The sequence below is a fragment of the Pygocentrus nattereri genome, chromosome 17 (assembly GCF_015220715.1).
Source record: "Pygocentrus nattereri isolate fPygNat1 chromosome 17, fPygNat1.pri, whole genome shotgun sequence".
NCBI lineage: Eukaryota > Metazoa > Chordata > Actinopteri > Characiformes > Serrasalmidae > Pygocentrus > Pygocentrus nattereri.
This window is the reverse complement of record NC_051227.1, coordinates 34,403,103-34,417,679: the sequence shown is the minus strand read 5'-3', so window position 1 is coordinate 34,417,679 and position 14,577 is coordinate 34,403,103. Positions and strand designations below refer to the sequence as shown.

At 44.4% G+C, this 14,577-nt stretch overlaps 1 protein-coding gene across 1 annotated transcript in view; it reads left to right on the top strand.

The window, feature by feature from the left end:
• The window catches only part of LOC108416863 (alpha-2-macroglobulin-like), a 41,471-nt gene that overhangs the window by 6,441 nt on the left and 20,453 nt on the right, over nucleotides 1-14,577 (top strand). Inside the window, exons 4-9 of the mRNA XM_037546377.1 lie at nucleotides 3,630-3,682; nucleotides 5,721-5,741; nucleotides 5,852-6,017; nucleotides 6,106-6,190; nucleotides 14,236-14,350; nucleotides 14,434-14,554. Coding sequence (XP_037402274.1) covers nucleotides 3,630-3,682; nucleotides 5,721-5,741; nucleotides 5,852-6,017; nucleotides 6,106-6,190; nucleotides 14,236-14,350; nucleotides 14,434-14,554 — 561 coding nt within the window. The remainder of the gene's footprint in view (nucleotides 1-3,629; nucleotides 3,683-5,720; nucleotides 5,742-5,851; nucleotides 6,018-6,105; nucleotides 6,191-14,235; nucleotides 14,351-14,433; nucleotides 14,555-14,577) is intronic.

Sequence of the window (14,577 nt, the reverse complement as noted above, 5' to 3'; positions counted from 1 at the left end):
TTGGGTACTGGTGCATTTCTACCCTTCTGGCAGGAGCAGAGGTTGCCCAGTCGATTAGTCCAGGAAGGGTTACCTGCTCGAACGCAAGGTCTTTTGTGTCAGTGGTAGAGAATAGTTGCTGTTGATGGACTGTTGCACCGTAGAATACTCAAACCAGAAGGGGGAGAAGAGGTTTTTCAGCTGTTACTCCCTGAAAGTTTACAGGAGGAGGTTTTACATCAACTCCATGATAATTTTGGCCACCAAGGTGTAGAGCGCACCACCAGATTGGTAAGAGAAAGATGTTACTGGCCAGGGATGGCTAGTAATATTAAACAATGGTGTCAGAAATGTGAGAGGTGTACTCTTGCCAAGCCCCCACAAGTGAGGCCCCGGGCCCCTTTAGGGCACCTGTTAGCTTCAAGGCCAAATGAGGTTGTGGCTATTGACTTTTCCTTCCTAGAACCTGCTAGGGATGGCACTGAACAGGTTTTGGTGTTAACTGATGTTTTCTCTAAGTTTACTCTAGTTGTACCGACACGTGATCAGAGGGCATCTATGGTGGCAAGTGTACTGGTTAAAGACTGGTTTTATCGGTATAGGGTTCCAGCCCGTTTGCATTCCGACTGAGAGTCAGAGTTTTGAGAGTGCTCTTGTACACCAACTTTGTGATCTCTACGGGGTCCAGAAGACTCATACTACCCCCTACCACCCTCAAGGTAATGGCCAATGCGAGCGGTTTAACCGCACAATGCATAACCTGTTACGTACCTTGTCCCATGAGCAGAAAACCCGCTGGCCTGATTATTTGCCTCAGCTTGTGTTCAGGTATAACTCTGCTGTTCATCAGCCTACAGGGGAATCTCCTCATTTTCTGATGTTTAGGCAGGAGCCTCGGCTCCCAATAGATTTTCTGCTAGGTAGAGCAGAGGCAGTAGAGGGTGGGGGAATCTGTGACTGGGTTGAGGAGCATCAGCGGCGCCTTCAAGTGGCTTTTGAAGGGGCAGTGAAAGACTGTAAGCTGCAGCCCAACGTAGGAAGGAACGCTATGACCAGTTTGTGAAGCCCAACCCATTGGAAGTGGGACAGTTAGTTTATGTGCGGGACAACTCTGTTCGAGGGCGTAATAAGTTCCAGGATGCTTGGAGTGCAGTTGTCCATAAGGTAGTGAGGGCACCGGAACCTGGTGGGGTGGTATATGGTGGTGTCCCCATTGCAAGACCCTGACAGAGTGCAACAAGTACATCGAGTGATGTTGAAGCCAGTCCCTCAGAGTCCACCTGTAGTGGTTCCTCAGGTGGTAAACCCAAGTTTAGGGGTGGAGAGTGATCAAAGGTGGGGAGAAGATCCAGGGCAGTGGGTTGTCATTGGTACTGCTCAGGATCCGCCTAGACCTTCTCGGCCTTCCCACACTGATCCAACTGTAGGGAATCCTGTGGAGGTAAGCCCCCTGGCCAGTGTAGTAGTTGGTGCTGTAGGGTCCACTGTGTCCCTGACAGAAGCATGCAGCCCTCAGTTGGAGGCCAGGCGACGGACACCTCGGGCCAATGCCGGCCAGCACCGAAATCTCTATCATTTGCCAGTGTCAGTGGGGGGTAATGGGACTGCACCTTCTCAGGTCTCTGGCTTGAGCAATTGGACACAGGTATATTTTAGACCATGGTCAGTTGTGTTCGTATGGGATTGGTCTGTCTGCGGGACGCTGCCACAAAATGTGGGGGTAGAATGTAGCCAGTGAAGCCCGTGCCTGGCTATGAGTGTGTTGTGACAGCAACCATAGTCAAGGTGATGCGTTGTCTCCCCCCCGCCTTTTATGGAAGCGCCAGGTGGATACAATTAGGTGTGAGCATTAGCTTTAGCATATATAGATGTACGATGGTACTGGGTGTAGGCATATCCTCACTTTGCTCCGGTCTGTTGTGACTTGGCTGATGGTCATCGAACGGTAGGTTGCTCCTAAAGGTGGTGCTACTTTGGCTTGTGGTTTAGCATTAATGGGTAATGTCCCTATGCAAGTGTGCTGGTCTAGGAAAGCTTCTCTCCCCATTCTATGTCGACAGTGTGTTAGCGCAGTGCTCTCGGAAACAGCTTAAACGCTGTAGCCGTTTGTTGTGGCTTCACTGCATTTTATCCGTAGGTAGGTACGCGGTATTCCGCATAGTTTGGTGGGTACTGGTAGCTTATACTGCTAATGTCTGTTCATTGTAGGTGTAATGTGGATTGGGGCAACAGCTAACAGGGTGTGAGCTGTGTATAGCAACAGCCGAAGGTCCTGTGTGAGCGTCGCCAGTGACCAGTCCGGGTGGCGCCTGGTGATTGGAACGAAGAAATATTTTAATACCTACATAGTGAAATTGGAGTCGCTGCTGTTTTGCTGTGTCTGTTTTGCAGCGTTTGTTACGCTGCTTGGTTGGGTTTTTGCTTTTCTATTTCGTTCTCTTTTTATTTTTATTTACTTTTGCTTGTTGTTTAAGTTGCTTCTTGGTGGTTTTGTTCTAGTTGAACAGATGATATTTTGCTTTTGGTTATCGATTGATGGCCTTATGTCGTGTTTTTCTGTTTTAATTGACTTACTGTTTTATTTACTTTGGTAGCAGTGTTTGGTTTAGTGTGGGATTGTTTTTTTTTAAAGTATTATTTGTTATTTTTGGGAAAACATCGTTGGCTGTGGGGTGTCCTGTGGGTCTAGTAGTCGGAGCAATTGTGAAATTCTAATTGTGTCTCTTCTTTTGATAGGACATTTGGATGCCCCCTTTCTGTCTGTTCACTCGTGGTTTGGCACCTTACTTGCTGTGGTGTGAGTTCACGTGCACTGCACTTTTGCTTGCGTGTGTGTGGGTGTGTGTATTGGAGACTTTAGAATACAGACAGGTCTAGGCCACCTGTAATTGGACACCCCCGGCCAGTATCCCAGTTCTTTGGAGCTTTCATATTTCTTTATTATGTTTTTTTGTTTTCTTCTGTACTGTGTCTTTGCTAAATTTTTAAATAATATTAATAAATTAATGATTTTATAGGTGGGTTGCGAATAAACCTTTCCGATTACCTCAATCCACATCTCTGGATATTTATTCAGGTTTACCTGTGTGTCTAGGTGCCTTTATTGGCTTAGATTGACAGATGTCCTGGGGTGAAATTCCCCAGGTGGCGTAGTCGGGTTTGCTATATTACTACGGGCCACATATACATATTTATTCAAATTTTAAACACTACATGTTCACTACATGTTACATATAAATAACAGCTTCTCTCTGAGAAACTAGTCCCGTTTTTAAAAAGCAAACCATACAGATTCAAAGCTTCATTTAAAAATACTTTTGACTGAAGAATTCAGAAAACTGTAAACATTTATTGATAAAACTCCGCAACTGCCCAAAAGCTTCTGTTATAAGTGTGTAACATGTCATGCGCGACCCCAGGCTCAAGGAGGATGGATTTAATGTCAGCAGGCTCTCTACAGGCAGACACAATGACATTGTTCTGTGGTAACTGACTGCAGATAACAGATACAGAAAGCTGAGGGCTGAAACTGAACTGAATTTTCCACCCCTAAGATAAAGACTATGTTGAAAAAGGCTGGAATATTCTTTTAATAGTAAAGCTTTGTTTTTATTTTTGTGCAGTCTAAAATATTTATTTATCCTTTACAGTGTATTTCAGAGTGGTCACTGTGGATACTAATTTTGTTCCACTTAAACAAGAGGTAAGAAAGTACAACCTCAATTCCAAAAAAGATGGGACGCTGTGTAAAATGTACTTCTAATAAAGAGCTGGAGGAGTAATTTGCAACTAACTCTCATGACTGGGTATAAGAAAAGTCTCTCATAAGCAAAGATGGGCAGAGGTTCACCAGTGAAAAACTGCAACTAAAAACTGTGGAACAATTTCAGTGAAATATTCCTAAATATATATTGTGAAGCCTTTGGAGATCCCACCATCTATAGTACATAATATCAACAAAAGATTCTGAGAATCTGGAGAAATCTCTGTATGCAATGGGCAAGGCTGATGGTCAATATTGATTGCATGTGATCTTCGGGCCATCAGGCAGCACTGCATTAAAAACCTGACATGATTCTGAACTGGAAATCACTGCATGAACACTTCCAATAATCATTGTCTGTGAACACAGTTTGCTGTGTAATCCACAAATGCACGCTAAAGCTGTATTATGCAAAGAAGAAGCCAGATGTCAACATGATCCAGAAAAGCCGCTGTCTTCTCTGGGCCAAAGCTAATTTATAATTGACTGAGGCAAAATGGAAAACTGCTCTGTCTGGGAGAGGGTAACCGGGACCTACCCCTGGAGTCAGGCCTGGGGGTAGTGTTCCTCGGCGAGCACCTGGTGGCCAGGCAGCCCACGTAACCCAGCCGGGCTCAGCCTGAAGAGGCAACGTGGGGAGACCATGTGGGCCCACCACCCGCAAGTTCCAGCATGGGGGAGCAGTGCAGTGCCGTATAGGCAGTGGGAGATTGCAAGGAGGCCCTTGGTGGCCTAGGCCCCTGCAGCTGAAACTGGCGGAAACGTGGCGGAATTGAGCTTTCTTTGTAGGGTGAAGGGCTACGCTCTATTTGATAGAATGAGAAGCTTGGTCGTCCTGGGACACTCTGGAAGGATTAAATCTCCAAGTTGGCCTAGGAGTGGCTTGGGGTCCCCGGGAATGAGCTGGAGGAAGTTGCGGGGGGACAGGGTCGTCTAGGATTCTCTGCTTGCTCAACTGCTACCATGACCCTATCTGGACTAGCGGTTAATGATGATGATGATGATGATGATGGACACCGTGATCTGTGGACTTAAGAGGAGAGGGACCATCCAGCTTGTTATCAGCGCACAGTTCAAAAGCCTGCATCCCTGCTGGTTTGGCGCTGCATTAGTGCCTATGAATTGAACACATCTGGAAAGGCACTAACAATGCTGAACAGTATATAAAGGTTTTAGAACAACACATGCTCCCATCCAGACAGTGTCTCTTTCAGGGAAGGCTTTCATATTTCAGCAAGAATACATTAAACCACATACAGCATCCATCACAACAGCATGACTTCACGTAAGAAGAGTTTGCCTTCCTGCAGTCCAGAGCTTTCACTAATAGAAAACTACTGGTGCATCATGAAACAAAAAAATTGGCTAAGACCCAGGACTGTTGAGCAGCTAGAAACTGAAAAAAAATCTGACAAGAATGGGACAACATTCCTCTCCCAAAACTCCACTAATCGGTTTCTTTGCATCCCAGACATTTACAGACTATTGTTAAAAGAAGACGAAATGCTACACAATGGTAGACACGGCCCTGTCCCTACTTTTTGAGATGCTTTGCTGCCATCATGTTCTAAACAAGTAAATGGTTTTCAAGAAATGGTAAAATATCTCACTTTCAACATCTCATGTGTTCTATTGGGAATCAAATGTGGGTCTATGAGATTTGCAAATAATCGCATTCGGTCTTTATTAACATATTTACATTTTACACAGCATCACAACTATAGAATATAAAATTTATAGAATTTTGCTTATATTTTTGTGACTTTTAATTAAATCGAACAATAAATTCAGTAAGAGTGATTGTGTGTTTTCAGTTGGATAAACCCTTATGTATTTATTAATTTTTCATAAGCATTTTACAGTGTCATTTTCATAAGCACTTAATAAAGTTACCCCCTTTATTTGTATTAAAGATATTGTGCTAGTTTTTACTAAGTTTAATGATTTTGCTCTCCTTTACTCTACCTCTCCTTTACAGTACAGTGAACTGACACTTGAGGTAAGACGGATCCACGCATTGTTTCCTGAATCTTACTGGTTTTTAACATATGTAGCAATGCTCAGTGCTTCAGGGAAATTAAATTTAGTGTCTTTTATGGAACCAAATAGGATAATAAAGGTAACAGGATCGGTCAGTGGACAAATGTGTCCTCACCAGGTCTGATAGTGCAGCTTTCACACAAGCTGAATCCTGAGGCTCCTGAGGGCCAGTATATACTGAAGGCTAACATTGGGGATAGGTCAATCACACATCATTTTGAAGTGAAGAAGTATGGTAAGTGACAGCCTTACATTACTTTTTCTACTGTTAATGAGGTAGGCTGTGCAATGTAATACAATAACAAGGCTATTTGGACTTTTAGTTTTACCCAGGTTTGAGATTACAGTGAAAAGACCAGAAGAACAGAGTGTTGGGGAGGAGGAACTGAAGATCGAGGTTTGTGGAAAGTGAGTGATGGTTTTAAGACTGAATTATAAACATAAAACAGAAAGAAGAAATTTTGTCTTTTATTTTAGTCTCTTATGATTAGTGATGTATGTTTGTGTCAGTGAAGCCTTTTGCTTTAAAGCAGCAGTTCCCAAACTTTATACCGTCCAGTTTCCCCTCTGACATTAACCCTCCAGCTGCATAATAAGACCAGTTTCCCTTAATGTCATACATGTTTATGATGTGATGACAACACACCAGGTGAAAAAATAAATGTTTGGGGTGCTGATAAGGTTTTATAGTGGTTCACTTATAGGAGCTGGTCAGGAATACAGAGGAGGAAATAACTTTCTTCATATGTTGTCCCAAATGCAACAGCACAGGCAGTTGTCAGTATGATTAATTTGACTTCCAATGGAAACAAAGTACATTTGGAACTCCAGTCCTGGCAATTAAAAAAATTAATAATAGCATATTTTCCCTTTCTTTATTTCTATAAGCAGCATTCTTTAAACTAAAGTTTTAATTTCTCAAAACAATGACTTCCTAAATAGCACGGTGACACTGATTCACCTATCTGTGGAGCACTTTGAGCTGCCAAGTAGTAGTAGTAGTAATAATAGTAGCAGTAGTAGCAGCAGTAACAGTAGTAGCATCAGTAGTAGTAACTGTAGTAGTAGTAATCTTAGTAGTACAACGCCATTTCCAAAAAAGCATCCAAAAACGCTGTGAAAAATATGAATAAAAACAAAATGCAATGATGTGCAAATCATTTAAACCCAGTGTTTAATTGAAAATGCTTTAAAGACAATATATACTCTGTGAAAGACTGCACAGGCAAATAGGGTAACAATTCAAAAATAACATTTCTCAACATAAAATAGCAATTAACTTTTGCTTTTCATTATCTACAGTACATATGACATTAAAAGATTCAGAGAATCTGGAGAAATCTCTGTATGCAAGGGACAAGTCCAAAAGCCATTATTTGCTGGCTGTGATCTTTGGGCCTCGTGGAGCACTGTATTAAAACGGACATGATTCTGTGGAAGGAATCACTGCATGGGCTCAGAAAAAACTTGTGAAGACCACTGTCTATGAAAACAGTTTGTCAGTGCATGCCCAAATGCTAATTAAAACTCTAAAATGCAAAGAAGAAACCATATATAAACAGAACCCAGAAATGCTGCAACTTTCTCTGGGCCCGAGCTCATTTGAAATGGACTCAAGGGAAGTGGAGTGTGTCCGACGAATTAACATTTGAAATTGTTATTGGAAATCATGGACAATGTCCTCTGGGCTAAAAACCACTCAGCTTGTTAAAAGCCAGTATCCATGATGGTATAGGGGTACATTGGTTCACATGGCATTTGGGACTGGCACTATGAAGGCACTATTAGTGCTGAACAATATATACACATTTTGGCAACATATGCTGCCATCCAGACAATGTCTGTTTCAGAGAAGGCCTTGCTTATTTAATCATCATCATCATCGTTAACTGTTTATTCCAATTAGGGTCGCTTATTCCAGATAGGGTCGCAGTTCTGGTTCTGGTGGTGTGGCAAGTAGCTGCATTGACCACTTCAGGAACAACAAAATTTAGCTTTTTGGCTATTTTTGTTTACTGTCTGTCGTGTAACCCGACCAAAACCAGTATTCATGGCTACTTCAACCAGCACCAGCATCTATCAATGTCAGAGCCTGCTACAGCTAAGAAATCAGCCATAATCTCTGCTCATAAACCAACTGCTGGAAGAGCTGCATGAGCTAGGCCTGCTACAGCGCTATGTGAGCCTGCAGGCTGAAAGCAATGCGTGAGGAGGAGGAAGCGAGGCAAACGAGCTGGGGTGCGTGTTAGGCTAATGGCTAACCCCACACGACCAGCTGTTCCATCACTCCGGACTTAGCCGTTCAGCTCGACGGACTGTTGTGCTTCTGTGTGGACAGAGACGCTGAGCTGTGCGGTAAGACTCGAGTTGGGGACTGTGTGTTTCATCAACACTGAATGGTGTGAAAACAGAGCACTAGTCTCTAGTCACTGCTCATCGCTGGTGTAGTTTGCGATTGTCAGATCCAGGCCATTTTATTTGCCTAGAGAGCTAAGTACGCTGTATATAATAGCGGTGTATATAGCTCCCAGTGCAAATGCTAATGCCGCACTGAATGAGATGTACAATGCTATCAGTGATCTCCATAACATGCACCCAGACTGAATTTTTATTGTTGCTGGTGATTTCAACCATGCTAATCTGAAGTCAGTACTCCCTAAATTCTACCAGTATGTGGACTTTGCAACCCATGGGGCTAATGTGCTGGATCTTGTTTACACAAACATCCCTGACGCATACAGGGCCAAGCCCTGCACCCACTATGGCTACTCGGAACCCATCTCTGTGATGCTCATTCCAGCATACAGACCACTCAACAGATGTGCCAAACCAGACCAGAAGCAAGTGAGAACCTGGCCAGCAGGAGCTATCTCTGCTCTTCAGGACTGTTTTGAGCACAATGACTGGGAGATGTTCAGAGAAGCAGCAGCTACAGGTGACTCCATCAACCTGGAGGAGTACACAGAATCAGTGACTGGCTACATCAGCAAGTGCATTGGTGATGTTACTGCCTCCAAACTCGTCACAACTCACCCCAACCAGAAACCATGGATGACTGCAGAGGTGCGTATGCTGCTGAGAACCCGCAACAAGGCTTTCAAGTCAAGGGACAAAGCAAGCCTCAGGGTGGCAAGAGTCAAGCCTTCCCAGGCCATCATAGAGGCAAGCATGCCTACTCAAAGAAAATCCACGATCATGTTCAAAACACTGCTGACACATAACGCATGTGGCAGGGCATCCAGGCCATGACCAACTACAAGTCATCTCCATCTGCTTGTGACAGTGATGCCTCCCTTCCAGATGCCCTTAATAACTTCTATGCTCAATTTGAGGCACAGAACGGCACAACAGCAAGGAAATCCACACCTTCTCCAAGTGAACAGGTACTGTGTCTGTTCACTGCTGATGTGCGGAGAACTCTACACAGAGTCAACCCACAAAAAGCACCAGGATCCGACAGCATACCATGCAGAGTGCTGAGAGAATGCAGTGAACAGTTGACTGATGTTCTCACGGACATATTCAACATCTCTTTGGACACTGCAGTCATTCCAATGTGCTTCAAGACCACCATCATCCCCGTGCCGAAGAAGTCTCCAGTGTCCTACCTCAATGACTACCATCCCATTGCACTTACTCCCACCATCATGAAGTACTTCATGAGGCTTGTCATGAGGCTTGTCATGAGGCACATTAAAGACCAGCTTCCTCCTTCACTGGACCCACTGCAATTTGCTTATTGCCCCAACCACTCAACAGACAACGCCATCTCTGCCACACTCCACCCGGCTCTCACCCACCTAGACAATAAAGACACCTATGTCAGAATGCTCTTCATAGACTTCAGTTCAGCATTCAACACCATGATTCTTCAGCAGCTGACTGGAAAACTGAGCCTGCTGGGCCTGAACACCTCCCTCTGTAACTGGATCCTTGAGACCACAGTTAGTCAGCATAGGTAATAACACCTCCAGCACCACCATACTGAGCACCGGTGCCCATCAGGGCACTGTGCTTAGTCTACTGCTGTTCACTCTACTGACTTATGACTGTATGGCAAAGTACAGCTCAAATCATATCATCAAGTTTGCTGATGACACGACTGTGGTGGGTCTGATCAGCAAGAATGATGAGTCAGCTACAGAGAGGAGGTGCAGTGGCTAACGTACTGGTGCCGAACCAACTACCTGTCTCTGAATGTGGACAAAACTACATCTCTCCCCTTTGATCCTCACCATGTTCTACAGGGGGATTCCAGAGAGCATCATCATCTGGTTTGGGAATTGCACTGCCTTGGATCGCGAGACCCTACAGTGTATAGTGAGGATGGCTGAGATCATCACCGGGGTCTCTCTGCCCTCCATCATAGAAACCTACACCAAACATTGTATACAGAAAGCCACTAGCATTGTGGACAACCCCATCCATCCCTCACATGGACTTTTTTCACTGCTGCCGTCTGGCAGAAGGTACCGGAGTATCTGTGCCACCACTGCTAGACTCTGTAACTTGTTCCACAAGCGATCAGGTTTTTAAACTCACAAAAACTCATCTAATACAAGACCTCCCCCTGACTTGACTTGACTTGACTTGACTAAAGGCCTCTTGACTTGACTTGACTTGAGAGCAGAGAATCCCAGAAGACCCTGTCCCCTGCAACTTCCTCCAGCTTATTCCCAGGGACCCCAAGCCGCTCCCAGGCCAACTTGAAGATGTAATCCTAGGACGACCCTGGGGTCTTATGCCGGTAGGCCATGCCTGGTATGGCTCTGCTCCAAGCTCCTACCAGATTGCCAAGCTCCTCACCCTATCAAATAGAGTGTAGCCCACCAGCCTGTGAAGAAACCTCATTTCTGCACGCTTGTATTTGCGATCTCATTCTTTTTTGTCATTATCCACAGCTCATGACCATAGGTGAGGGTCGGAATGTAGACCTACCAGTAAACAGAGAGCTTTGCCTTATAGCTCAGCTCCCTCTTCGCCACTACAGTCTGGTACAGTGACCGCATTACTCCTGCCACCTGTCCCAGCCTGCAGCCAATCTCACAATCCCTCTTCCCATCACTCGTGAACAAGACCCCAAGATACTTAAACTCCTCCATCTGGGGTAGGTCCTTTCCCCTTACCTGGAGTGGGCATGACATCCTTTTCCGGGCTAGGACCATGGACTCAGATTTGGAGGTGCTGATCCGCATACCAACCGCTTCACAAACCGCTTCAGTAAGCACTGGAGGCTACCATGTAATTCAGCCAAAAGAACCACATTGTCTGCAAATAGCAGAGACGCCACCCTTTGGCCTCCATACATAATGCCCTCCTGACCTTGGCTACACCTTGACACCCTATCCATGAATATCACAAACAGGAGTGGAGAGAATGCACAACCCTTGTGGAGTCCAACATTAACACTGAAAGAGTCCAACTTAATGCAGAGTATACGAACACAGCTCTCACTATGGCACCCCATACTCCTGGAGGATCTCCCACAAGATATCTTGCGGAACACGGTCATAAGCCTTCTCCAAGTCCACAAAACACATGTAGACTGGGTTGGCAAACTCCCATGCCCCCTCAACAATCTGTGAGAGGGTGAAAAGCTGGTCCGTTGTTCCACAGCAAGAACAGAATCTGCATTGTTTCTTCTCAATCTGATGTTCAACTATTAGTTGGAGTCTCTTTTCCAGCACATTGGCATAGACTTTCCCAGGGAGGCTGAGCAGTATGATAAACAGATAGTTGGCATCCACCCTCTGGTCCCCTTTCTTAAAACTAGGGACCACCACCCAAGTCTGCCAGTCTAAGGGTACTGTTTCCAAGGTCCATGCAGTATTGTAGGGGCATGTAGCCATGACAGCCCCACAATATCCAGAGCCTTAAGCATTTCCAGACGAATCTCATCCATCCCCGGTGCCTTGCCACTGAAGAGCTTACCAACTACCCCAATGACCTCCACCAGGGAAATGGAGCTTGACACTTTCAGAAGCATCTGGCCCTGACTCCCGTGAGGGAGGCATGTCTCCTGGATTAAGGAGTTCCTCAAAGTACTCCTTCGACCAACAATATCCTCATTTGTAGTCAGAGTTTCTCCACCCCTGCCGAATACAGCTTGGGCAAAGCCACTCTGACCATTCCTGAGTCGTCGGACAGTTGTCCAGAGTTAAAATCATTCCAAACAGGGGCCTCTGACAGTCATTCCCAGCACACCCTCACTATTTGCTTGGTCCCCCGGGTCTGACCTTCAGTCTTCCCTGCCATCTGATCTAATTCCCCACCAGATGGTGATCAGTTGACAGCTCAGCACCTCAATTCACTCGCCTGTCTAGAACATATGGTCCCAAGTCAGATGAAACGACAACAAAGTTGATCATTGACCTTTGACTCAAGGAGCTTTGGTACCATGTACAGTTAAGATTATCCATGTGTTCAAACTTGGTGTTCATTATGGACAATCCATGCCTGGCACAGAAGTCCAATAACAATTCACTATTCGGGTTTAGATCGGGCAGGCCATTCTTCCCAATCATGCCTCTCCCAGTCTCTCAGTCATTACCAACATGAGCATTGAAGTCTCCCAACAAGACTATGGAGTCTGTAGGCTAGGCCCTTTCCTGAGCCCCGCTGACTCACGCCAAGAAGGCTGAATGCTCTGACCTGTTGTTTGGTGCATAAGCACACACAACAGTCAGTTTTCCTCTCTGCAATTTTAATTTGCATTAAGATGACCTCTTATGCACCAGGACAAACTCCAACTGCACAGCCGCCAGGTGGGGACTCGTGATCAGGAAGGGTAATGACATTTCCTGTAATGACATTTAATAAAAGATACTGACTTTTTCATGCGTGCAACAGTAACCTATAAATGAGTGAAATTTCTAATTCTCCAGCAGAGCCAATTATACATTAATAATAAATCTAAAATAAAATACCTAAAAATTAGAGCTTGGGTTTACCATGTGCTGTTAGTTACAAATGTTGCACTCACTCATCACTCATGTATAAAGCTTTAGTCACAGATATGCGTACAGCAATCACTATCATTAGATGTACTGTTACAAAGGGCATTAGTGTTTTAACAGTGTGATTTGCCAGGATAAACTGTGGCCCAGTTTATGCTTCTTGGTCGAGGCAGTCAGGTTTTGATTTGATATCTGCTGGTTCTTGATAGAGTCTAGGATTTCATGTATCTGAATAAACTGTCCAGGGTCTTTGTAATAAAATCACCCTCTCAGTATCACAGATTCACTACTATACTTCCGAGTAGGGATGGGGTACTTTTCAGTATGGCTATATTTCTGTACTTGTCCACATCAAACTCACTTCTGTTCCCCTACCGGGTGACCGGGGTCCTCTCTGTGTGGAGTTTGCATGTTCTCCCTGTGTCTGCGTGGGTTTCCTCTGGGTTCTCTGGTTTCCTCCCACAGACCAAAGACATGCAGTCAGGTCGATTGGACATGCTAAATTACCCCTAGGTGTGAGTGTGTGAGTGACTGTCTGTGTCTGTCTGTCTGCCTTGCGATGGACTGGCGACCTGTCCAGGGTGTATCCTGCCTTCCGCCCGAAGACTGCTGGGATAGGCTCCAGCACCCCCCCTGCGACCCTGACGGAGAAGCGGCTTAGAAAATGGATGGATGGATGGAAACTCACTTCTGGTGTTTCTTGCCTAGAACCTCTATTTTGGTCTCATCTGACCACAGAACACAGTCTCACTGAAAGTTCAGTAGCGTTTGACAACCCACCCCAAACCCCCCCCCCAAAAAAAAACATGTGGTTATATACCTAACTAATTTCTGAAATTTTTGTGCACTGGAATTATACTCCTCACTTCTTTGCATTTCCAGTTGTTTGAAACTTCTTAATTATTGTCCTGAGATTGGGAATGTTTAGTCTTGTAGCCATTTCCTGATTTGTGCGGCTCAACAACACTGTCACACATCATTGCTGTTTTCTTTCTGGTCTGGTCATATTAATCAATGAATAAGGGCATTTGGCCTGCGTTTGATCTCATATATATCCCCCAGTGAAATCATCAGTTTCAGCTGACCATTGAAGTGTTCCTCATAGCTCAGGTGAGCGTGAATTAACAGAACTTTACTTTAGTTAAATTTCACTCTTATGCATTTTTAGTGGTGCCAACAAAGTTCTGAGTGAAAGACCAAAAGGATGAGTGATTGATTTTTTTTGCAATTTATTTTGCTTATGTTTAGTAGGAGTCCCCGTATTAGTGGAGAGCAAATGTATGTAACTGCTTGGCTGGATAGCAGATGAAAGTAAATCAGGATTAATATCAGAACCTGTTTGTATGCCACAATTTGGGAACCATTGCTTTAAAATAATGCATAATGCAAATAATGTATATATTTTAACTGAATATCTACACTGTGTATATGAATGTATATATGTGATATGATCATTACTGTACTGTATATATTCTCTCTGCCTGTATATTTTTGAAGGTACACTTTCGGACAGCCAGTACCTGGTAAAGCTCTGGTGCAAGTTTGCCGGAAATTTAAACATGATTTTTATCCGGGTGACATGATTTCACCGTGCCTGGTTGAACCTGTAGAGGTGTGTATGTATCTGATACTGTATTAGATGGCAGTAGTTTTTCTGACTAATGAGACAGTTCTCACCAAGTTTGTCTCCTGTAGATGAAAGAGAACGGATGTGCCTCTCCTGTATTCAACATGACGCATTTCATCAGTTCTGAATTTGAACAAAATTTGAAAGATTCTCTTTATGTTACTGTTACAGTGACAGAGGAAGGAACAGGTGAGTCTTCACACACACTGTAG